At 47.6% G+C, this 23733-nt stretch overlaps 1 protein-coding gene across 1 annotated transcript; it reads right to left on the bottom strand.

Moving 5' to 3' along the window:
* Positions 1-544: 544 nt before the first annotated feature.
* On the bottom strand, positions 545-11943 carry OVOL1 (ovo like zinc finger 1). The gene is made up of 4 exons (XM_015416874.1): positions 11342-11943; positions 4778-4968; positions 3571-3757; positions 545-1271 (listed from the first exon to the last, which is right to left on the bottom strand). The coding sequence occupies exons 1-4, from the start codon at positions 11439-11441 to the stop codon at positions 970-972; spliced, it is 780 nt and encodes a 259-aa protein (XP_015272360.1). The 5' UTR covers positions 11442-11943; the 3' UTR covers positions 545-969.
* Positions 11944-23733: the final 11790 nt, after the last annotated feature.

Genomic DNA, 23733 nt, shown 5'->3' with positions numbered 1-23733 from the left:
CTGTTCACTTATAAGGCACAACATTCACCATTCCTCAGATGAAGGCCCCTTTTTGAGCTTCTGCATGTGCCATCATTCTGGGCATGCCTTTTCACTGGAGCAAGGCCAGCCAGGATCAGCAACTCATGCAGAGATGCAACAGGCAACCTCCCACTAGGATGGCTTTCTCCACTGTGTCTCAGTATTGCAGGGGACTTAACCATTCCGTCCCAACTGACACAAGTCACAGTTGCCTACCCAACTGATCGGAAGGCGACAAGGCTACAGTAGTCAATCATATGCAGAAGGCAGTTTCCTCCCTAGATGTGTACTGCAAGAAAAATGAATTCCGAGTCCAAAATACACAGTTTAGGAACTAGGAAACTGCCTGTTCACAGAACCAGGATAATATACCCCGACCAGATAATCTAAAATTAAATAGCCACTTTTCTAAAAGGACCTTAATTCAAGTTAGACAAGCTCCCTCCTGCACCACCTGCTACATTAGCTATATTCACTGTTTTAAAAAATACCCATTAAGAACCAGGCTGGGAAGGGAGCCTTTGTAGTGTCACTTGTAACAGCATTAACCCTGGACTAGGGATTGGAATCTTGTTTGCTCCCTGTGGGAATAACTGGAGAGGAAATAAGGCAGCGGCAAGATGAAATACACTTCCCTACATCTCCCTCAAACCCACTCCCCCACCCTCAGTCACCTCCAGTTCAGTTTCTGCATCTAACTTTTTAAAAGGTCATCACTAGTACTTTGCTCTGTTTTGGGGCCAGCTTGTCCTCAGAGCTGGATCAGCAACGGCATCTTTGTCCTTTGTCTTCAATATCTCCATATACGGGCTCAAAAAATGTTGTCTCTCCTGTGCTTGGATAAAAGTCTGAGAATCCCTGAGCTAAAAGAAGGCTTGACTTTGCTTGGAGATGCCAGTAGACTGCCAGTGAGGACAGGCCCCTTCTACGTTCCATTTGGGGGCACTTTCAAAGGCAAAAGTTGCCCTGCTGCAGAGAGGGTGGCGGGGTGGTGCTCTGGAGCAGGGCAGATGATTTGCGCGAAGCCTTGCGCAGCAGCGGACTGTCTGGATGGCGCTCCTGCAGATGGCGCATGTGACCCTCTTGGCTGTCGGCCGTGGCACCGCAGTCCTCGCAGACATACAGCTTGGCACGGCGCTCCTTGTAGGCGTAACTTTGCTGCACTCCGTGGATCTTCTTCAGGTGAGACTCAAGGGAACAGCGTTGGGTGAAGGCCTTGTCACAGAGTTCACACTTGTAGGGGCGCACACCTGCACCAAGAAAGATGGAGAGGGAATTGACTTCAGTCAGAGGGGGAAAGGTATGCTCCTGCCAATAGCTACAGAGCTCTTCCTTCCTAAACACCCCATTGTGTTTTTATTCTACTTTTCCTCCAAAGAAGAGGAGGAGGAGGAGGAGATTGGATTTATACCCCGCCCTTCACTACCCAAAGGTGTCTCAGAGCGGCTTACAAACTCCTTTCCCTTTCCCTCCCCACAACAGACACCCTGTGAGGTGGGTGGGGCTGAGAGAACTCTGACACAAACTGCTCTTTCTCAAGGACAGCTGTGCTAGAGCTTGTGACTAACCCAAGGTCACATCAGCAGGTGCAAGTGGAGGAGTGGGGAATCAAACCCGGTTCTCCCAGATTAGAGTCCGCACACTTAACCACTACACCAAACTGGCTCTCAACTCAGAATGGCATATGGTTGCCAGGCAACCGGCAGGAGAGTGGGGGACAATGTCACCAGAGTGATGACATTACTTCTGGGGAACATCCAGAAGTGACTGTGGTAGCTCTAGGAATCACTGGGAACCTATGATAGAGTTGGTTTTATCATAGAATTTCTGGTGATTCCAAGAGCTACTGCCGTCTCTTCCAGGTTTTCCCTGGTAGGGAAATCATTGCACAGGCAATACCAGTGAAATTTTAAAAAATTAATTTAATTTGTTTCATTTCCCCCTCACTTGGAGTGGGGGATCCCCTGCCTTGACCAGGGGCCTCTTTATATAAATACGGTGCATAAATTTTCATAAAAGTGCAACAATTAAAAGTCACATCATCTACATTGTTATAATCTCTCATCAAAGGAACAGGACACAACTCACGGTAAACCAAAATAATTTCAGCTATGCGATCAATGTCATAATGGTTTGCTGAATAGCAATAATTCATTCTGTAGGAGATTTTCTACCAATTAGTAACTCTCATTAGTGAGATAAGGTGTACAATGCTTTCCACAGTCCATTTCACAGAAAAAATCCATTATAAAGAATCAATCTGATTATTATTTAGTAAGTGTTCACAGTTGTATATTTTTGTGACCCCTTATTCCATAATTCTCTTGTGGCTTTCTTCTTGACCAGGAGATTGGTAGGCCTAGGCCTAGGGGGTTCTCCATTTGGTTGTCAAAACAAAGCTGGAGAGTGACCAGCTCAAGATCCCTCAGTCAGCTACATGACTGAGCGGGGACTTGAACAGGCTTATTTTCTTTCCCGCAACAAGTAAAATTCTATACTTGCCCCAATCTCCCACCTTTGAGAAACTGATGAGCAGGAGGGGAGAGAAAAACTGCAGGACAATGACCTCCATAGTGATGCTCCAGGAATTGCCTCATGCCCCCTTGGTCTTTGGTGTAAGAGCAGCGGACTCTAGTCTGGGAGAACTGGGTTTGATTCCCCGTTCGTCCACAAGCAGCTGCTGGGGGACCTTGGGTCAGTCACAGTTCTCCCAGAGCTGTTCTCTCAAGACCAGTTTCTGTCAGAGTTCTCTCAGCCCCACCTACCTCACAGGCAGTGTTCCTTCTATGCTGAGTCAGTGTGAGCTAGCTCAGTTTTTTAGCCTCCAGCTCACAAATTTTTGTCTTAGCTCAGGAAGGATGGCTCCAGAGCAAACTAATTTATGCAGTTGCCAAATCACTCACTCACAACTTTAATGCCAGTAGCTCACAAAGTAGAATTTTTGCTCACAAGACTTCACAGCTTAGAGGGAGCACTGCTCACAGGGTGTCTGTGGTGGGGAGAGGAAGGGAAGGAGATTGTAAAATGCTCTGAGACTCCAAGTGAAGGGTGGGTTTTAAACCCAACTCTTCTTCTTCTTCTTCACTATAGAAATTAGGGGGAAATTCCTAGAGTGACACCTGGACATGACATAGGGTTGCCAGTCAGGAGGGCTGCGGGTGGAGACATGGTGGGTTGCAGTGTCACAAGTGGGATGACATCATTTCTGGGGAAAACCATAAAGTTCCTGATGATTCTAGACCTACTGCTTTTGCTTCCGGGTTCCACCAGAAGTGACATCATCATGCTCACAATACCAGTGAGGGTCCCCCTGCCCCATTGCCACTTGGTGCCGTGGCAGGCAACGGAAGCTTGGGGTGGGTGATCCCTTAAAAGCCACCTCCACATCTTGTAGCAAGTTCTCCAAGTCAACTGGGAGTTGCACAAAGTACTTCTTGTCCTCTGTCCTGAGCCTTCTGCCAATGAACCTTGCTGCCAATCAGCGCTCCCCCAAGTTCTGAAGCAAGCCTGATCTCCTACCTGGCACCCACACAGCCTTGCGAAGCTCACCTGTATGCGTCCGGACATGGCGCTTGAGGTCAAAGGTGTCATTGAAGCCTTTATTGCAATAGGAGCAGAGGTGCCGCTTCACCTGGCTGTGGCACTTCAAGTGGCGGTTCAACATCCGCTGGTAGGAGAATCCTTTCTGGCAAACAGGGCAGCAGAACTGCTCACCCGGCCCTTCACCTTGGGTCACCTGCAGAAGAACACAGAGTTTGCTGTCAGGGAGGACTTGCACACAAGGAAGATACCTTATACCCCATGCTGGGTGCTGTTGATACTTAAACAAATAACACATCTGCATTGCTTTATAAAGACCCAGACGTGTAACAAATCGCCTGTGTCATGGAAACCACACGGAGTTTCCCAGAATTCATCTCTGTTTCTGCAGCCCCTTCCAAACTGTGGGAATACAATTCTTGGGATCATGGCATCCATACAGAAGAAAAGCCATGCGGGTCGGTGGGCTGGAGTGAGGAACGACAAGGGGATGAAATAGACTCCCTTTCCTCAACAGAGTTGTGCTTTTGTCCATGGCTCAGTGGTAGAGCATCTGCTTGCCATGCAGAAGGTCCCCAGTTCAATCCCCGGCATCTCCAGTTAAAAGGACCAGGCGGTAGGTGATGTGAAAGACCTCTGCCTAAGACTCTAGAGAGCCACCGCCAGTCTGGGTAGCCAATACTGACTTTGAGGGCATGGTTCAGTATAAGGCACCCGTATGTTTTCAAGAGGAAGGAAGGAACAGTTTCACCCCCCTGTCCTTCCTTACTCTAGCCTCCCCAAACCCATATGATTCATTGTCTGTATGTATCCCACAATGCCTGGGAGTGATCTTCCTAGGGATGGAAAGGGGCTGCAGGAACAGACATGAATGCAGGAAAACTCTATGATCTGTGCACATGCTATGACACGATGTGCACCATCGTTGTTAACCCATCGCAGCTCCTGTTCTGCAAGCACACAGAGGCTCCCACTGTACCCATCATCACCATCTCTCGCCATGTCATAATAAGCAATATTATACCAAGCTGGACCATTGAGCTCCCTAATTTCGTATCGGCAGTTAGTAGAGATAGCTCTCGAAAGTCTCAGGCAGGGAGCTTTCCCACCTTGGATACTGGAGGAGCCCAAGTTTGAACTCCAGGATCTCCTCCATGCAAAGTATCTGCTCTACACCCAAAGTGTGGAACTTCCCCTCTCTTTGTGCCAGTCTTACCTTGATCTTGGGACACAAGAATCCAGGCTCTCCATCCTGGGGTATCCCATTGGGGACCTGGGCTGTACAACGGGGCTGTGCTGCCATATAACTGGAGTCTCGTATTGTCATGTCCAGTGGCATTGAGTACGATGGGGGTTCTGCAACGGAAGGCTCCAGATTTTTCCACAGGGCATACCCGCCCAGTGAGACTAAAGGGGAAAAACAGGCAATATTAACATATTGCTTAAAAATAATCTGGGTTTAGATAAACAGTTAGAGGTATGGAAAACAAATATAAAAATTACCAAAGCAATTTCATATAAAGAAAATATTTACAAAATGTTTTATAGATGGTATATGACTCCAGATAAACTAGCAAAGTTTTATCTTGATTTACCAAACGATTGTTGGAAATGTCAAAAGACAGTTGGTTCATTTTTTCATATGTGGTAGACATGTGACAGAGTTAAAAAAATATTGGTCTTCATAAAATATTGGATTCATGAAATGTTACAAAAAACGTTAGAATGTACCGTACCATTTATACCTGAATTATTTTTATTGAATATAATTTCAGAAAAGTGTAATACATGTAGTGACCACTGCAAGAATCTTATATGCCAAATATTGGAGGAAAAATGAAGTACCTTCAAAAGAAGAAATGATAAATAAAATTCTTGAAACTGCCAAGATGGATAAATTAACTTTAATTTTGAAAGGACAAAAAGAAGGAAGATAAATGGCTGGAAGATTGCAGTAAATGAACAATATCAACCTTTAATTATATTAGAAGGAACTACAGAATACATTTTTTAATATAATGCAGAATATTTATACAAAAATGTATGGTGATAAATAACTGGCTATTATATAAATAGACAATGTAGGAGGTAACAAACTAGATACAACAAAGATGTATATGGAACCCCCAAATTTGTATGTATTTATGTTTGTTTGTTTTTTGTTTGTTTGACATAAAATAAATTATTTAAAAAAATAATCTGGGTAAGGGGAACGTAGGGTTGCCAGGTCCCCCCTGGGGGGCGGGGAAAACCCCGCTCGATAGGCCCGTTTCCTGCTGGCCCGGATTGGGCTGCCGGGGGGAACCTCGCCCCCAAAGTGTGAAACGTGCCCGGCGTGAAGACATCATCCGGAGGTGACATCATCATGTTGAGCACATTGCGGGGGGACGCACCCCCAACGTGCCCGACACGATGACATCACTTCCGGGGAGCTTCGGGACTGCCCCCCGCTAAATCGTGAGTAACACTTGGCAACCCTAGGGGAACGTGACCCCTTTCCTAACAATAATGCACTGGGTGTGAGAACAGAAGAGGTAGTTAAGAAAGTTTAACATCTGGATGGATAGTTCCAAACTGTGCTTATTTGGGGATCGGTAGTAACCCCAGTCTTATTAGTCTGGAATAAGAGAAAGCAGTCTTGAAAACCTGTTAAGCAGCAAGGCCAGGAGAACGGTTAACAGGCTTGTCACCCCCACAGCAGTCTTCCTGATTATGTTTATTAACATAAGAAGAGCCCGGCTGGATCAGGCCATTGGTCCATCTAATCCAGCATCCTGTCTCACACAGTGGCCAACCAGTTCCTCTGGACAGCCAACAACAGGGCACAGAGGACTTGATCATGGGATCGCTGTTGTGTATTTCTATAAGTTATTTTTTGCTCTTTTATGTAGTGCATTGTGATTTGGTTTCGGCCTCCCCCACCACCACCACTATGAATTCTTATTGGGAGAATTTGTGCACTGTCAAGTCGCAGCTGACCAAGGTCTACCCTGTATGGTTCAGTTCAGTTTGTTTCAATACAAAATCAGCTCCAAAAATATTAATAAAAACAATTTAAAAATGCCACGTATGATACCAAGACCAACAAAATACATATGTGTGCTACTATAATCCAACATTCCAAAGTTCTTGTGCACATTTCACAATAGAGGGGGGTCAGTTATTTGAAGACTTAACCACCTGCTTTCGTATTGCACATGCCATTATACAGAACTTTGTTACGCTATTGGTAATTTCTTCAGAGAAGTCTGAAAGGAGGAGGGAAGGGATTGAGCAGAGGTGGTTTGCCATTGCCTGCCTCTGCATAGTTCCCCTGGTATTCCCCCATCCAAATACTAACCAGGGCCGACCCTGCTTAGCTGCCAAGCTCTGGTGAGATCGGGCTAGTCAGGACGATGGTTGTTAAAGAGAATAAAAATAAATAGTCTCCAAAAGAACTCCACAAGCCTGAACGAGGCTTGATGGGAGACAAGGTTAAGCTGCAAGTCAGCTTCTGTGGATGGTGTGGTCCCCACAAAATTTACCATCCCTTTGACGAAGAAGCTAGCCCTCATGACTGGAAGGAACTCTGCTGAAATCACTGTGAAGCTCCCCCCAATGTACCCCCACGATGCTCTGCCTTCAAGCACCGCCACCACCACCACCACCACCTCCCAAAGCCAACTTCAACAACGAGTAAACAGCTCAGAACCGGTTAACCGGGATGTTATTGGAAAGTCCAACCCAGCCCAGAGAGTTAATTAAGTGTTTCCGGCCCGGCGCCACAACTCCAGCTCCTGTCACCTGCCTCAGGGGGGTGGAGTGGGAGGGGGGGGCCTGTTGCAATCACCCTCGAAAAAATTCACGGAGCATCATGTAGACTTCCCATTCTCCCTGGCTCCGTTGCAAACAGCAAGGACACCTCAGCATTAGACAGAGCCCGAGTGGGATTCCTGTGCGTTGTGAAATCTGGAGTGGAGCTATGCCCTTTCTGACCACTCACACTGGTCAGTGGCTAGGGGAAACGCTGCCGATCCACAACAAGCAGTTATGAAAGAAAATCTGAGGAATGAAGGCTGTAAAATCCACTTGTGTCCAATTAAAAGCGCATCTCTGAGTGTCAAAAAGCCCTCCCTTGCATGGAAGCGGTGTTATGTTTCATACTGATTCATATCAAAGAGCCTGAAGTGAATTGGCAAATCATTTGGAGCCTGTCAAACGTGTCGTTTTAAAAATGTTTTTAAAGGAATATGAAATATTTTATGAAGTATTGCAATTTTAAAGGAGAGGTGCTGGAACTTGAACCTCTTCGAAAGCCATAATTTCTGCTCTCAGAGCCCTGTTATTTCATCTCAGCTATGTGAAACCCGGCAGCAATTATCAGCATGCTCTGCACATACTCAGAGACACTCTCGTTACGGTATGGAGCATTCCCGTTCACATTAAGCTGTGCTCGGAAGTTCTGTTTTAGGAAAAGAGGAGGGATCTCTTGGGAATCACCGGAGAACACAGGATCCCAGCTGTGTTATTGCCCTCCCTTCCATGTCTGATAGTTGTGCGACAGGAAGAAACTCAACAGGCCCAGCTTCCCCAGTCACAGCATCTCCATCCCAAGAAAGGCATCACCTGGTGAATTTCTTCCCGTCACAAAGCCTTAAACACGCAGGAATCGTTTCCCCCTCAAAATCCCCTTCCCAGCTTTGCTATCGGCTCCACTTCTGCCCCAGCTGATGATTTCACCACCCAGTTATGTTCACTGCGGCTGACTTCTAGCTTAGAACTCACGTTGTTGACGGCTGCGCTACCTGCCTCAAGACATATGCAACCCTCCTAGTTCAATGCACAGCTTCTCATGCTTTCTAAGAAATGTTGGGGCAGGATCTCAGCACCCAGAGTGCAGATGGGTTATGGGTTTGGTCCTAAGAACTCAGCTTCAGCACTTGTTTTGAACTTGCCCAGAAAAAAGAAAGCCTCTGATTATGCGCAGAATTCTTCTTCCGTAACCACCCGTCCCCCACACATGGGATTTGGCCCATAGGAGTTAGTGTCAGCTATTCACTTGTATGGCAGAAAGGCAAATTCAGGAAGGTTGCAAAGACACACACACACACCCCTTCGTCTGTATGGCATCTTCTGTTTGTTGCATGCTGGCATAATCAACAGGCACCAGGAGAGTAGGACAGAAGCCTGGTTCACACATGCAGGAGACCAAGGTGGTAAAGTGGATGTTAGAGGATTTCCAGTTTTTATGGAAAAGCCTTCCTGCCATGAAGAAAATTGTAACATCAGGAAATAGGGTTCTGTACCCATCTCTGCTAGTTTTCTGCTTGCAGGGAGTTCTTAACACAGGGGAGCCTTCCCCTCTGCAGTCTGAAGCCATACAGTCAACTGGACCATCCCCTTCCTGTCCCTTTCTGTTGCGTGTGTGAACCAGGCAGCCAGCTTCAGTGGCGGAAAGTGGTGGTGGTGTAGAAAACACCAGGCTAACAATCTGCATATAGATTTCATGGGGGGAGGGGGAGATGGACCAGCCTGTACCCCACTTTGGGGCTCAGGAGAAGAGACGAAAGACTAAGAGGGAGGAAGTGAAGGCATGTGAGGACTAGGAAGAGAATCAAAGCCACGGGACAAACGGACTCAGGAAACTCAGGCATTTCTCCGTGTAGCAGTCCAGCCACCAGAACCAGATCCCTGGTTGTCCCGCCTGGAGGAGAGCCGCCCATTTCCCTTTCTTTAGCTGTACCTCAGTTTCCCCACACGCACCTCCCTGCCCGGCTCTCATTACACTAAAATTAAAAGGTCTGCTATTTTAATACCGGTCGGCAGCAAAGGGAGAGGGCCCCGTCATTCCCTCCCCAGGTCAGCAGATTGGAATCTGTGGCGGAAAACAGCGCCAGGCTTCCAGCGTGATTAATTAGAAGCTAATTACAGACTCCCCGGATCAGCCTTATGATGCTTGCCAAGTAAGACGGGGAGCTTTACAAGCTGGGTGCAAAGCGTCCTCCGCATCTCCTTGGGCTCTGGTCTCCAGGACCATCCCGGGGAGCTTGGTGCCGCAGAGGACCAAGAAAGCTCAAATGAACCTCCAGTAGTCTACCTTCGAATGCCCACAGCTAGAGGTCAGACGAGGACTCTGGCCTCTGTGCCCCAGCAACATCAGACAGGCCACTGATAGAAAAAGGATGCCGGTCTATATGACCCTTCGGTCTGATCCGGCAAGCCCCATCTGACATTCAGAGAAGAGAAAGGTTTCTGTCCCCTGGTTGGGAACAAAGTTTGTCTCTGTCTTGTCTGTCCTAGAGGTGCAGTGCCCCATAATTAGAGAAGGAGGAAACCCCAGTGCCTGACTTGTCCCATGCCTCCCAGGCTCCGTGGCTGGTGGGAAACAGCACCTGTTGGTTACAGTGTAGGGTTGCCAGGTCCCTCCTGGGCACTGGTGTGTGTGTGTGGGGGGGGAACTCCTGGAGATTTGGGGGTGGAGCCTGGGGAGGACAGGGACCTCAGTGGGGTACAAGGCCATAGAGTCTACCCTCCAAGGCATCTGTTTTCTCCAGGGGAAACTGATCTCTGTAGTCTGGAGATGAGCAGTAATTCCAGGGGATCCCCAGGTCCCACCTGGAGGCTGGCATCCCTATCTAGAAGGGCAGAGGTGGGGGGCCTGTTTTAGGAATGGCATCTAGCAGCCTAGAACCCCTCTTCTCAAAGCAAGACCCAATCTGATCGGTTAGAGATGGGGAGTGAAGGTCCAAAACAAGGTCACAGGAAAGGTGTCTCTGTGTGTTAGTGACAGAACTGCCATAGTAGCAGAACCTTTTAATAGCTGCCTGGCAAGCAGAAATCCAACAGATTCAGCACCCCCAACATTCTGAGCCAGTTGCACTTCTGCCTACAAGCAGCTGTTACAAGATCAAAACTGGTAGCATGGATAACTGTTTCTGTTGACCCTGACATCAGCACAAGACACACTACCCCCCCCCGCCCACACACACACACACGTTTAGCACGGGCTACTTCACTGGGAGTAGCCAACACCCGTTCTTCGGCCATCCTAAACGCACTGACGTGGGAGGAGGAGTAAAGCCCCATTTCTGTCTGACTAAGCACAGTTAGGATTGCGCTGCGCGCGTGGCAAGAGCCGCAACGCCTAAAAGCTTCCCCGCGGGGGCCAGCTGGGTTGCGCGCCTTCCAATCCGCGACCGTGCAGGCAGAGAAAGCCCTCCCCGCCCGGTCCCCCGCCCCCCCCCCCCCCCGCGATTTCCCAACCAATCCACCAAACTGCCGGGAGTTTAAACATTACATGCTGGGGGGTGGGGTGGAGAGAAGAAGTTGCACATAACTGCCCCTTCCCAGCATTCTTGGGGGAAACAATAGGCCTCCCGCCCTGACCAGGCGAAGCGTGCAGGTGTGATTAGCAAAAAGTTAATCAAGGGGAGGACTCGGGAGGGACTGAGCGCCCTCTCTCTTTTTCTGCCTTCAGGGGCATTCAGCGGAGACATGGGCGCCTCTCCCCTCCTCCCTCCAGGAAATGAGATGGGAACCTTCAGGACTCTACCTGACCCAGGAAGACCGAAAGACCGCTGCCCTCACCCCCTCCCCTCCCCGAATGGCCGTTATGCCTCACTGTGTCCGTCCCCCCGCGACACCCAGGCGGCTTCTGAAAGAAATCTAATGCTCTTTCCCCAAAACCACTCCAGTTCAGAGTTTTACTCGAGAGCAACAAGCGTGACTCCCGTTTTATTCTAACGCCGGCGCGGCCGTCGCAAACCCGATTTCTGTCCCCTCCCCCGTCCAGGCGACTCACCTGGGACGTAAATCTCCCCTCTTTCTTCATCTGGAAGTTCGCTCCAGTTCCTCTTGCCGGTGGAAACGCACGCCTTCTTCACTAGGAAAGCTCGGGGCATCTTAAATTCGTGGAGTTTTTTCCACTCCCCACCCCGCAAAAAAAAAAAAAATCGATTCGTTTCCTTCAGTTTGGTCTCCTCAGCCCCCTTCCTCCCACGCCGCGACTTTAAAAACAACCACGAGCGAAGGGTCCGGGTTTGCTTGTAAATCAAAGGAGTTCTGCTGCGGATGGAACGTTGAGATCAAAGTTGGGAGCGTCCGGCGTCCCTCGGCTCGAACGCCAGCCCCGCGGCCGTTCCAAAGCGGGCCAGTTTCACCCTCACCCGGAGCCGTGTGGCCGTTGGCGCGCAGGGCTTAAAACCGGGGATCAAGGTACAAGAACGCAAGGTGGGAGGAAGGCGGAGGTAAACGGATTCCCTCCGCGCTTCGCCTCTCGCTCTCTCCCGGGATCCCCCCCCCCTTTTTTTGGCGTTCCCCTCCGTTGCACTCTCGTGGGGGAGAGGAGCTTTCTCTGGAAGCTCACGATCCGGAGAGACGAGCCAGTTGTCGCACGAGAAGGAGGAAAGGCGCAATGGCCCTAATTAGATCAGATGTTTGGGGAGGAGGTGGAAGGGGTGTGTGGTGGGGATGGCGCATGCGTTTGGAAATAACGGTGTCTTACTCTCTCTCTCCCTTTTTTTAAAAAAAACCTGGTGTGTTACCTGGTTGCCAAACCGGTTTGTGAGGGTAAGGAGGAGGAGACCATGTTTCTAACACCCACGGTTTCTATCATGGCTTTTGTGCTATTGTTTTGGCCGCCCCTCTTTTTTTTCTGTCTTTTCGGGGGGGGATACTTAACCCCCGTTTTAAAAAAGTTTTAAAAACAATAAATCAGAGGCGAACAATATGTTAACGAGTATGACGAATCAATGGGGGGGAAGGGGGATGTCGCAAAGTTCTGAAAGGTACAAATTAAATAACAAAAGGAACAGGAAGAAAAAGGCACGCAACCCCCCCCCCAAAAAAAACCCCCAAAACACCTTTCTAACTTTGAGAGGAAATCACTAATGACACCCCCCCCCTGCACAGTAACTCAGGACCGCGCCCACGTGGTGAGATTCAACTGAATACGATCCGAGAACGGTTTCCTGGGCCTGTCGGTAACTTCTGTCCCACCCACAGGCGACCAAGCCTTGAGGTCTGCCGATTTAGCGCGGCCTCCTCCCAGCCTTCACCTGGTGGATAAGTTTTTCCCTCCTCCACCTCCCCCCGCCCCATCCCTAGCCAGTGCCGTCGATTGTTCTAGGCAAGACCCTCTGTTATCCGATGGGCGGCTTATTGCTAGCCACCGTTAAAAGATAGCCGCTTGTGTTTACTTAAAGTCTCAGTGAGTCTTACTCCTACAGCCTTCCTTTTTACCAATAGCAGATTGTACCTTTCGGTCAACAGCAGCATTAATCAGACACAATGATTATATGTTTTTTAAAGTGCCAGTAGTCATACACCATTTCCACCAATTGCCCCCTCCCCCTGTGCATAGCCACTAGACCATTAGTAAGGTTGCCAGCTCCAGGTTGGGAAATTCCTGGAGATTGTGGGGTTGGGAGGTGAGGTTTGGGGAAGGAAGCAACCTCAGCAGGGTAAAATGCCATGGAGCCCACCCTCAAAAGCAGCCGTTTTCTCCCAAGAAACTGATCCCTGTCATCTGGAGATCACGTAATTCTGGGTGATCTCCAGCCCCCACCTGGATGTTGGCAAACAGCTATTCTGGACGGTCCACTAACCTACAGGAACTTGGAGGGCCCCATAGGCTACAGCAGAAGGAGAGGATTGCTGCTTCCCCCTTTTGAGAAAAGGGTACTTAATTTTGCTCAATGGTGTGGCTGGATACAGGTCATTATCTGGTCATCTTTGCAACAACCCTGTAGAGTAGATCAGTATTATTATCTCTAGGGTGTCAGGAGTCTTCTGACGGTGAGAAGCTGTGGCTTGCTTAACCTAAGGCCACCCATGAGTTCGAAGCGGTGGCGAGAATGGATCCAGGGATATTCTGGTTTTATTTCTAATCGCCTTTCAAAATGTGCACTCTGAAGTCTTCTATTGTTGGTTTGCAGCAGGCCTGGAAAACAGTTGCTGGCACTCCTTCGGAATGTGGTGCTGGAGGAGAGTTTTACGGATACCGTGAACCACCAAAAAGACAAATCAGTGGGCTCTAGAACAAATCAAGCCTGAACTCTCCCTAGAAGCTAAAATGACTAAACTGAGGCTATCGTACTTTGGTCACAGTATGAGAACAAAATACTCAACTGGTAAAGACAATAATGCTAGGAAAAGTTAAAGGAAGCAGGAAAAGAAGAAGAGCCAATAGGAGATGGATGGACGCAGTATATGATGAAGCCATGGGCCTGGGTTTAAAAGACCTGAGCAAGGCTGATAATGACAGGACGTTTTGGAGGCCATTAATTCATAGGGTCGCCGTAAGTCGGAAGTGACTTAACAGTACTTCACACACACAGAGACAGAGAGAGAGAGAGAGTGTAGCAGTGTTCATTTAAAATAAGCCCTCAGCAGGCATAATGCAAGATCCTTTGTAAGATTTTTGGGGTCCCAATCCCTACCTTCTCTCCCTCCCCCCCCTTTTTAATACAATATATTTTACTGAATATATCAATAAATGAACAGTTGGTGGAAATTTGAACAAAACATGTAGCTGTCATGAACAGGTGTACAAACATAATTTGAACATTAGACAAGTATTGTTTAGAGAATAACTCGTTGTGCTAAGCAAGTGGTTTGTCGCATATAAACACATAAAAAGGAGATACATAGTTTAGAATTCCAAGTAAAACATATATCCTTACATTGTTATGGAGATATTTGAGCAATAACTTTAACTGAGTGTCTATACTTAGGATAATAAGATACTTTTTACCACAATTGTAAAGCGTCAATTTCTTTGGGAGTGTCTTCAAATTGATTTAGATATTCTAAGAGAGGGAACCAGACTGCTATAAATGAGGAAGGAGCAGGGATCTTATCAAAGCGCGCAAGGTTATCCGAGAGTTTTGCCATGATATATAAATCCCACAATTTTTTGTGCCAATGTGAAATTGTGGGTGTCATTGTCGTTTTCCAGTGGGAGACAATGACCGTCTTGGCTGCAAAAAGCAGTATGGAGATTCCCTCCACCACTGATGGAGCAGAGTTATGAACTACCCAACTGTTCAAAAATAAGTTTTCTGGGGTTGGTGTTATATCTATGTTACGGATCGTTTTGATTTGATTCAGTACAGCTTCCCAAAATGGTAATATTTTAGGGCAGGATACCCAGCAATGCAGATACGTGCCCCTGTTGCCGCAGTTCTTCCAACACTTGGGGTTTCCTTCCCCCCTTTTAAGGGATCTAAACCCATGAGCCGTGCTGAACAAATTCAAAATGCCTGGCTTCTGGCAATACCTTTTCCTCTGCATTTTCAAAACATGAGAAATTAATGAGGGGGGGGGGTTGTGGGAAAAAAGTGAAGGGTGGGGCATGCCTTCATTCTTCCCCCCCTCCCCCCCTCCCTACCTGGAATGAGAACCTTTGCAAATACAGAGAACAAAGCAGAAGCAAACAATGAGGGGGGGAGGAGGCAGGGAGTTCCTGAGGCACTGACCCCAAACCAAGCAGTGGCCAGGGGTGTGGCCAGGGGTGGGGGGGGGGGGCCAGTTTGGACCCCCTGGGGAGTCTAGCAGATCAATGTGACCAAGGCTTAAAGAAGACTTTCCTGTCTGTGCCCCAACTCCCCAAAGACTGTTTCCCCCACCATCACCATGTAGGGGCTGTGCCCCTAGCCAGATGTGAAATAAGATTAACGGTAACAGGGGACTCTAATCCTGGCCACAGGGTTCATCCCATAGTCCTCCAAAGAGTGCTGAGTGAAGCTGAATTTTGAGCTCACAAAAGTTAACTGGCTGGAGAACAACACTGATCTCTGAGGAAAGTAGTCCTTACCTTTTAAAATGAAGATTCCAAAAGAACAAGGAGACAAAAATACAATAAAATCCATTAACATTATTAGTGGGACATTAAAATGGATAAATATAAACCATGAATAGAAACAGCAGCACAATAATGGCAACAAGAGTATATTATTTTTAAAAAGCCATTAAAACACACATTTGCATGCACTGAGGAGGAGTGATTCTCACTGACACTTGGGAAAGTTGACTTTGGGGTACAAATACATAGAACAGGGCTGGTGCAAGGAACCTAAAGGAGAGCTCTTCTGGAGCAGACCAGTGGTCCATCTAGTCCAAACAGCTGGAAGGATCCGCTGGGGGTTATTTACTCCAGAGAAAAGCCATTGAGTTTCGTGAGATTGCCATAAGATTCTACACCTTTGCATTTTTGCCTGTTGATGCTTCTTTGAGGGTTGAGTAGTTTCCATTCAAATGCCCCAAAGATGCATCTTCAGGGGCTTTGCGGTCTCCTTTCTATATGTAGGAACATAGAGTTGGAAGGGATCCCAAGGTCATCTAGTCCAACCCCCTGCACATTGCAGGAATTTCACAGCTACCTTCCCCTCCACTCCTCCTGTGACCCCTGCTCTATGCCCAGAGAAAGGCAAAAACCCTCCAGGATTCCTGGGCCAGTCTGGCCTAGAGGAAAATTCCTTCCTGGCCCCAAAGTGGCGATTGACATTACCCTGGGCATGTAAGAGAGGGCCACAAGAGCTGAGCATTGGTTCACCCCTTCCTGCCCTCCCTCCCATGATCTACCTAAATTCATAGTGAGTCACAGAACCAGCAGTGCTGTCAGATGGCCATATAGCCTTTGCTTAAAAACCTCCAAAGAAGGAGAGCCCACCACCTCCCAAGGAAGCCTGTTCCACCGAGGAACCACTCTGTCAAGAAGTACTGTACTACTAGTAACTGTTTTCTTGAAGGGGAGCATGTGGGTGTGGCTCAGAAGAGGAGAGTATTGCTATTACAGCTCCCCCACCACCCCCAAGTCGATCACATGGGCAGCTGCTGCTGGATTCGCCTAGCAGTGGAGCCTTCATGTCTGATAGGAAGGGTGTGTAGGAGGCTGCTGCAGCTCTGGCCTGTGCAATCTCCCCTTCTCTTACAATGCCTCCTGCAAGCAGCCAAAGGTGCGGCTTGGTACTTCTGTCGCCTTTGGCATTTGACTGGGCTGGCTGGCTTTAGTCAGCGGGCACAAAGTGTGCACAGCTCTCATTTGCAATGCAGGCTTGTCTAGATGCTCTCCCGGTTTCTTCCAACACTACTGTTATCTTTGGATTCAATGTTCAATTTCTGGAGCAAGAAGTGTTGGTCTTCAGGCCTCTTAGGGCAGTCTCACCTGGAACCTCTTCCTTCTCATCTAAGACGTGGGAGTGTTGATGAAGAAATGGCACTTTGCACATGTTCTGTAGCACTCTCTACTTCTGCTTATTGTATATGAGAACCTAAGAAGAGCTCTGCTGGATCAGCCCGGTTCTCCATCTAGTCCAGCATAATCTTTCACATAGCAGTCAACCACTTGATCTGGAGAGCCAACAGACAGAGCATAGAGGCAAAGGCTTTCCTCTTAGCATAAGTATGCAGATGTTTACTGCCTCTGAATATGGAGGTTCCCTTGAGCCACCATGGCTAGTAGCCATTAATAGACCTTTCTTCTGTGAATTTGCCTGGTTCCTTCTTAAATCTTGAGCCCATCACTACATACATCGGCAGTGAATTCTACAATTTAATCACTTGTTGAATAAAAGTAAGTGTCTTGTTTTGTCCATCCTGAATCTATTGCCCATCAACTTCACTTGGTGCCCCAAGTTCTAGTCTATTGGAACAGGGAGAAAAAGATCTCTCTATCCACTCTCTCCCCCTTATGCATAGTGTTATAAACCTCCATCATGTCCCCTTAGTGGTCTTTTTTCTAAACAGGAATGGTGCTCCAGCCCCTTAATCACCTTGGTTTGTCTTCTTCTGCACTTTTTCCAGCTCTGCAATGTCCTTTTTGAGATACGACAACCAGACCTGTATACAGAGTTCCAAATGAGGCCACACCATAGATCTGTACATCTATCTGACTGTTTTATTTTCAGTCCTTTTCCTAATAATTCCCAGTATTGTCTTTTCACTGCTGCCACTCAATGAGAGTTGACATTTTCATTGAGCTATCCACTACAAACCCCAAGATCTCTTTCAGTCTCCATCTTGACCAGTTCGGACCCCATCAACATATATTTAAAATTAGGATTTTTGTTCCAGTGTGCATCTCCGTATACTTATATTCATGGAACTCCATTTGCCACCTTGTTGCCCACTCACTCACTTTAGAGAGATCCTCCCGCAGATCATCACAATCTGCCTTGGTTTTCACCTGTCTGAATAATTTGGCATTATCAGCAGACTTGGACACTTCACTGCTTAGCCCAATTCCCAATAGTTTATGAACAAAATAAATAGTGCCAGTCCCTTGTGGGACCCCGCTGCTCAGTTTGGTGTAGTGGTTAAGTGTGCGGACTCTAATCTGGGAGAACCAGGGTTGATTCCCCACTCCTCCACTTGCACCTGCTGAAGTGACCTTGGGTCAGTCACAAGCTCTGGCACAGCTGTTCTTGAAAAAAGAGCAGTTTCTGACAGAGCTCTCTCAGCCCCACCTACCTCACAGGGCATCTGTTGTGGGGAGGGGAAGGGAAAGGAGTTTGTAAGCCGCTCTGAGACCTTCTTCTTCTTCTTCTTCTTCCTTCCCTCCGCTGGCAGAACTGTGACGTTATCCCTACACTCTGCTTCCTGTCACTTAACCAATTTGATTGATATGAAATGTGGTGCTGGATGAAATGTGGTGCTGGAGGAGAATTTTACGGATACCGTGGATCACCCAAAAGACGGGTTCTAGATCAAAGCAAGCCTGAACTCTCTCTAGAAGCTAAAATGACTAAACTGAGACTATTGTACTTTGGTCACAGAAGACAGGAGTCAATGGAAAATACAATAATGCTAGGAAAACTTGAAGGCAGCAGGAAAAGAGGAAGGCCCAACATGAGATAGAATCATATACTTGTATGGGACCTCCAGGGTCATTTAGTCCAACCCCCTTCACAATTCAGGAAATGCACAAATAACCCCCCCACCCCCCCAGTGACCCCTGTTCCATGTCCAGAAGAGTGGATGGATGGACTCAATGAAGGAAGCCACAGACTTCAGTTTGCAAGACCTGAGCAAAACTGTTAATGATAGGACACTTTGGAGGACATTAATTCATTGGGTCACCGTAAGCTGGAAGTGACATTCAAATCGAAGACCTGTCATGTTACATCTGTTAAGCTTACTCAGGAGTCTTTAGTGAAGTACCTTGTCAGGATTCAAGTTCTGGCACTAAAAAGAGTTTTTGAGCTAAGCCGAGTTGACATAGAACAGTAACCAACTAACTGGGCCATCCTAAACAGAGTTACACCTTTCTAAGCCCGTTGACTTCAGTGGAATTAGAAATGGTATAACTGTGCTTGGGATTGTACGGTCAGGGGACTCAGTGGCACATGAGGAAGCGCCAAGCTCTGCTCCACCTTGAAGTCACTGGGCAGTCTTAGGCAAGCCACTGTCCCCTGCCTTCCACCTACAGTACAGGGATGAAAATACCGACCTACCTTACAGGACCACTGTAAAGATGACGGAGACAATCTACGAAAAAGGCTACATGGGAGATGAAAGGGGGTGGATTGTGTGGAATTCCTCTTCCCTTCAGATGCCTTGAGGGTCTGAGGTCCCACAATATTTGAGGTCAAGAAGGAATTGAATTGAGAGGCAAGGGATTACCTTCTTCCATTCGGAAGATTGGACCTCCTACCCCCCAGGACTGTTTGTCTCTCTTTCTTTCCTCTGTGTGGCCTTCTTGGTTTGCATAGACGGATTGCCTACTGTCACAACTCTGTGAAGTAGATTATGCCGAAAGGGAGTGACTGACCAAGAGCTTCATGGCCAAGTGGCATTTTGAACCCACAACTCCACAGTCCTAAGTTCTAACAACTCTGTCACACTGCCTGGGCCACTAGATTCCAGCACTTGATCCTGTAACCACCTCTAGAACGCCTCTTCTCTGTTCATGTAGTGCTGCTCATGTAAGCTTATGGGGCGGGGGGGGATGCAGTTTAGGGAGCGGGTGGCCCCCATCTTCCAAGAAAGGTTTCCCTTAAATGTCTCTCTGGTTCTTGCTCTGCTTGTCAGCTTCCCAGAGGCCTCTGGCTGCCTGCCTTGGGAGACAAAAAACAAACAAACCACAGGACAAGATGTGCCTTCTGGTCTGATCCAGACAGGCAATTCATATGATAATGCTGGCTCTTGATGATTCCGTGTGGAGTAACATGATCATTCATGAAGCAGCAAGCAGCGTGTTTTCGAATGGCTTTGTCATGCCTTTGGGTAGACCGCTGATCCTGCTGGAAGGGTGGGGTGTTCTTTCGCTCTCTTCCCATTTGCTCCCCGGGAGGTGCGTGCCTGGATTCTTTGAGGTGAGCGTTTGGGCAAGGTCAGGCCCAGGTGTGTGGTGCTGGCCTCCCAGGAATGACAGGGCCCTTTTGCAAACAACTGCCTCAAAGCGCCCCAGGGAATGGGGTGGGGTGGGGTGCGGGGGAGAAGCCGTGCTGTTGTTTCTCCAGGTTGCGGCATGGAGGAGCTCCTTCTGGAGGCGGGAGGGAGAGCATATCCCAACAGTAAGTCAGCTGGGCGGGTGGCGTTAGGTGGTAATTCAGGCCCTTCCTGTGAAGGTTTGCAAGTCCTGGTGCCTCTGAAATAATGTTTGCCGGCTTTAAAAAAAAAAAAAAGCTTGGGTGTGGGACGTGGGGCCCTGTCCTTCCCTGGGACAGGAGGAGGAGAAGGAGAGTCTCCCCAAGGGTTATGGAGATCCTTGTCACTTCAAGGGACAGAGCTGAGTTAATTTCCCTCCTCTGCTACAGATGTAGCGTGTGGCCTTTGTCAAGCTGCTGTTGCTCACCTGTGGTGCTCTCTTTGGGAGCAGAAGTCCTCTGCCTCAAGAGAACTGCCAGAGGTGGCAAAATGTCACTGGAGTAAGGTTGTCACGTCCCCCCTGGCCACTAGCAGTGGATGGCGGGGGTAGGGCTGCCGGATAAGGGGGTGGAGCCTGGGGAGGACAGGGACCTCAGTGGGGTACAAGGCCACAGAGTCTACCCTCCAACGCGTCCATTTTCTCCAGGGGAACTGATCTCTGTAGTCTGGGGAGAAGCTGTAATTCTGGGGGATCCCCAGGTCCCACCTGGAGGTTGGCATCCCTGCTCCGAAGGCCTTTCTTTTTTCCTCCTTTCCACTCCTCAGTTTCTCAAAGGTGGGGAATTGGGGCATGGGAAATTCTTATCTAGGCCTAGGCAGTTAGGAAGCCTACCTGTGAGGTGGGTCAGGCTGAGAGAGAGTGACTGGCCCAGTGAGTTTCATGGCTGAGCACGGATTCAAATTCATGTCTCTCTAACCTGGTTCTAATCCAGCACTCACTAAGGCACATGATTTTTCTCCATTAAAATGGAGGGGGGCACATTTCATACAACCCCGAAGTTTACTGTTCACTTGTAAGGCACAACATTCACCATTCCTCAGATGAAGGCCCCTTTTTGAGCTTCTGCATGTGCCATCATTCTGGGCATGCCTTTTCACTGGAGCAAGGCCAGCCAAGATCAGCAACTCATGCAGAGATGCAACAGGCAACCTCCCACTAGGATGGCTTTCTCCACTGTGTCTCGGTATTGCAGGGGACTTAACCATTTGGTCCCAACGGACACAAGTCACAATTGCCTACCCAACTGATCGGAAGGCAACAAGGCTACAGTAGTCCATCATATGCAGAAGGCAGTTTCCTCCCTAGATGTGTACTGCAAGAGAAATGAAATCAGAGTCCAAAATACACAGTTTAGGAACTAGGAAACTGCCTGTTCACAGAACCAGGATAATATACCCCGACCAGATAATCTAAAATTAAATAGCCACTTTTCTAAAAGGACCTTAATTCAAGTTAGACAAGCTCCCTCCTGCGCCACCTGCTACATTAGCTATATTCACTGTTTTAAAAAATACCCATTAAGAACCAGGCTGGGAAGGGAGCCTTTGTAGTGTCACTTGTAACAGCATTAACCCTGGACTAGGGATTGGAATCTTGTTTGCTCCCTGTGGGAATAACTGGAGAGGAAATAAAGCAGCGGCAAGATGAAATACACTTCCCTACATCTCGCTCAAACCCACTCCCCCACCCTCAGTCACCTCCAGTTCAGTTTCTGCATCTAACTTTTTAAAAGGTCATCACTAGTACTTTGCTCTGTTTTGGGGGCAGCTTGTCCTCAGAGCTGGATCAGCAACGGCATCTCCACATACGGGCTCAAAAAATGTTGCCTCTCCTGTGCTTGGATAAAAGTCTGAGAATCCCTGAGCTAAAAGAAGGCTTGACTTTGCTTGGAGATGCCAGTAGACTGCCAGTGAGGACAGGCCCCTTCTACATTCCATTTGGGGGCACTTTCAAAGGCAAAAGTTGCCCTGCTGCAGAGAGGGTGGTGCAGAGAGGGTGGTGCTGTGGAGCAGGGCAGATGATTTGCGCGAAGCCTTGTGCAGCAGCGGACTGTCTGGATGGCGCTCCTGCAGATGGTGCATGTGACCCTCTTGGCGTAACTTTGCTGCACTCCGTGGATCTTCTTCAGGTGAGACTCAAGGGAACAGCGTTGGGTGAAGGCCTTGTCACAGAGTTCACACTTGTAGGGGCGCACACCTGCACCAAGAAAGATGGAGAGGGAATTGACTTCAGTCAGAGGGGGAAAGGTATGCTCCTGCCAATAGCTACAGAGCTCTTCCTTCCTATACACCCCATTGTGTTTTTATTCTTCTTTTCCTCCGATTTCTCCATTGGAACGGATCTCCGTAGTCGAGATGAGCTGTGATTCCGAATTTTCTAAATTTTCTAAAACTACAAACACTACAACTAAAAAATTGGAAGGGGAAGGGGAAAACTATACCCTATCACTATGGCTATGGGTAATAGGTAAAGGGTAAACTTATACATAAACACTACTAGATGGGGAAAGGAAACTACCATTCTAAACTATATCATCTATTGGTTTGGGGAAAGGAAAGCTAATACATGTCACGATCTTATTAGTTAAAAATAAGGTTTGTTAACCTAATATTACAAGTTTGATATTCAATTTGATTCATTATGATATTGCTTTAAAATATATGCATTTAAAAGCTTAACACAAATTCTGCCTTTAAAAACTATTGTTCTTGTTCTAGAGTCTTTTCTTTCTGCGTTTCTTCGTTTTCTTAGGTTTAGGGGCAGCTTCTCCTTTCTCCAATTCAGATGATTCTGGTGATGTGGAAGTAGTGCTTTTTGAATCCTGTGAGTAGGATTCTTCTTCTTCATTTTCTTCTTCCTCCTGATCCGTTTTAGAGTTCTCTTCTTTCTTTTTGTATTTCGAATTAAACATTTGTTCCATAGATTTTTCAGCTTTTGGAACAGAGTCAATTTTATATTTTTCATCCAAGTAATTGAAACTCAGCCCTTCCGGGAATAAACATCTATATGGTATTCCCTTTTGTTTGCAGAGTAAGAGTGAGCATCCTGTATAGTTTCCTCCGTTTCCTGACTTCAAAGGGAATGTCTTTTAGTATTTTTATCTCTTCATTTTTAATTTTTACAGTTTTTCCCATTGTAGATTTTAGCACCAGTTCTCTGGTAGATCGTTTTGTGAATTTTAGGTTTATTCTTTTTTATAAAATCTGGGTAGATCCTATAGGCTACATCCATCTCTTTCACAAGGTCTTCCTGTTTGTAATACATTAGTGGGGCCAAAGCCTCTGCCAAAAGTTCTTTTAAGTCCTCGTTTTTCTCTTCAGGGATCCCATGGAAATGTAGAACATATGTAGATCTTTCCAGCTGGAGCTGTATTAATTGTGTTTTATCAGAGGATCTTTCCTTCTCTGCTTCATCTACTCTTTTATTAATGCTCTCCGTCTGTTTTTCCATTTTTTCAACGTTTTCTCAGTTGCGCCCTTCCGGGAATAACCATCTATATGAACATAAGAACATAAGAACATAAGAGATGTCAATGTTGGATCAGGCCAAAGGCCCATCCAGTCCAACACTCTGTATCACACAGTGGCCAGAAACACCAGTGCCATCAGGAGGTCCACCAGTGGGGCCAGGACACCAGAAGCCATCCCACTGTTGACCCCCCAAAGCACCAAGATGACAGAGCATCACTTGCCCCAGAGTCCCTGTCCATACCTTGTGGCTAATAGCCACTGATGGACCTCTGCTCCATATGCCTATCTAATTCCCTTTTGAAGCCGTCCATGCTTGTAGCCGCCACCACTTCCTGTGGCAGTGAATTCCAAGTG

The sequence above is a fragment of the Gekko japonicus genome, unplaced genomic scaffold (assembly GCF_001447785.1).
Source record: "Gekko japonicus isolate JY-2015 unplaced genomic scaffold, Gekko_japonicus_V1.1 scaffold278, whole genome shotgun sequence".
NCBI lineage: Eukaryota > Metazoa > Chordata > Lepidosauria > Squamata > Gekkonidae > Gekko > Gekko japonicus.
The sequence above is the reverse complement of the archived record's forward strand: the minus strand, read 5'-3'. Positions and strand labels throughout refer to the sequence as shown.

Coding starts and splice junctions, on each gene's coding strand:
- OVOL1 (XM_015416874.1), bottom strand. CDS start 11,441: ATGCCCCGAGCTTTCCTAGTGAAGAAGGCGTGCGTTTCCACCGGCAAG. Junction 4,969..11,341: donor AGGGGAGATTTACGTCCCAG/GTGAGTCGCCTG, acceptor TTTCCCCTTTAG/TCTCACTGGGCGGGTATGCC. Junction 1,272..3,570: donor CCATGTCCGGACGCATACAG/GTGAGCTTCGCA, acceptor TTCTTGGTGCAG/GTGTGCGCCCCTACAAGTGT.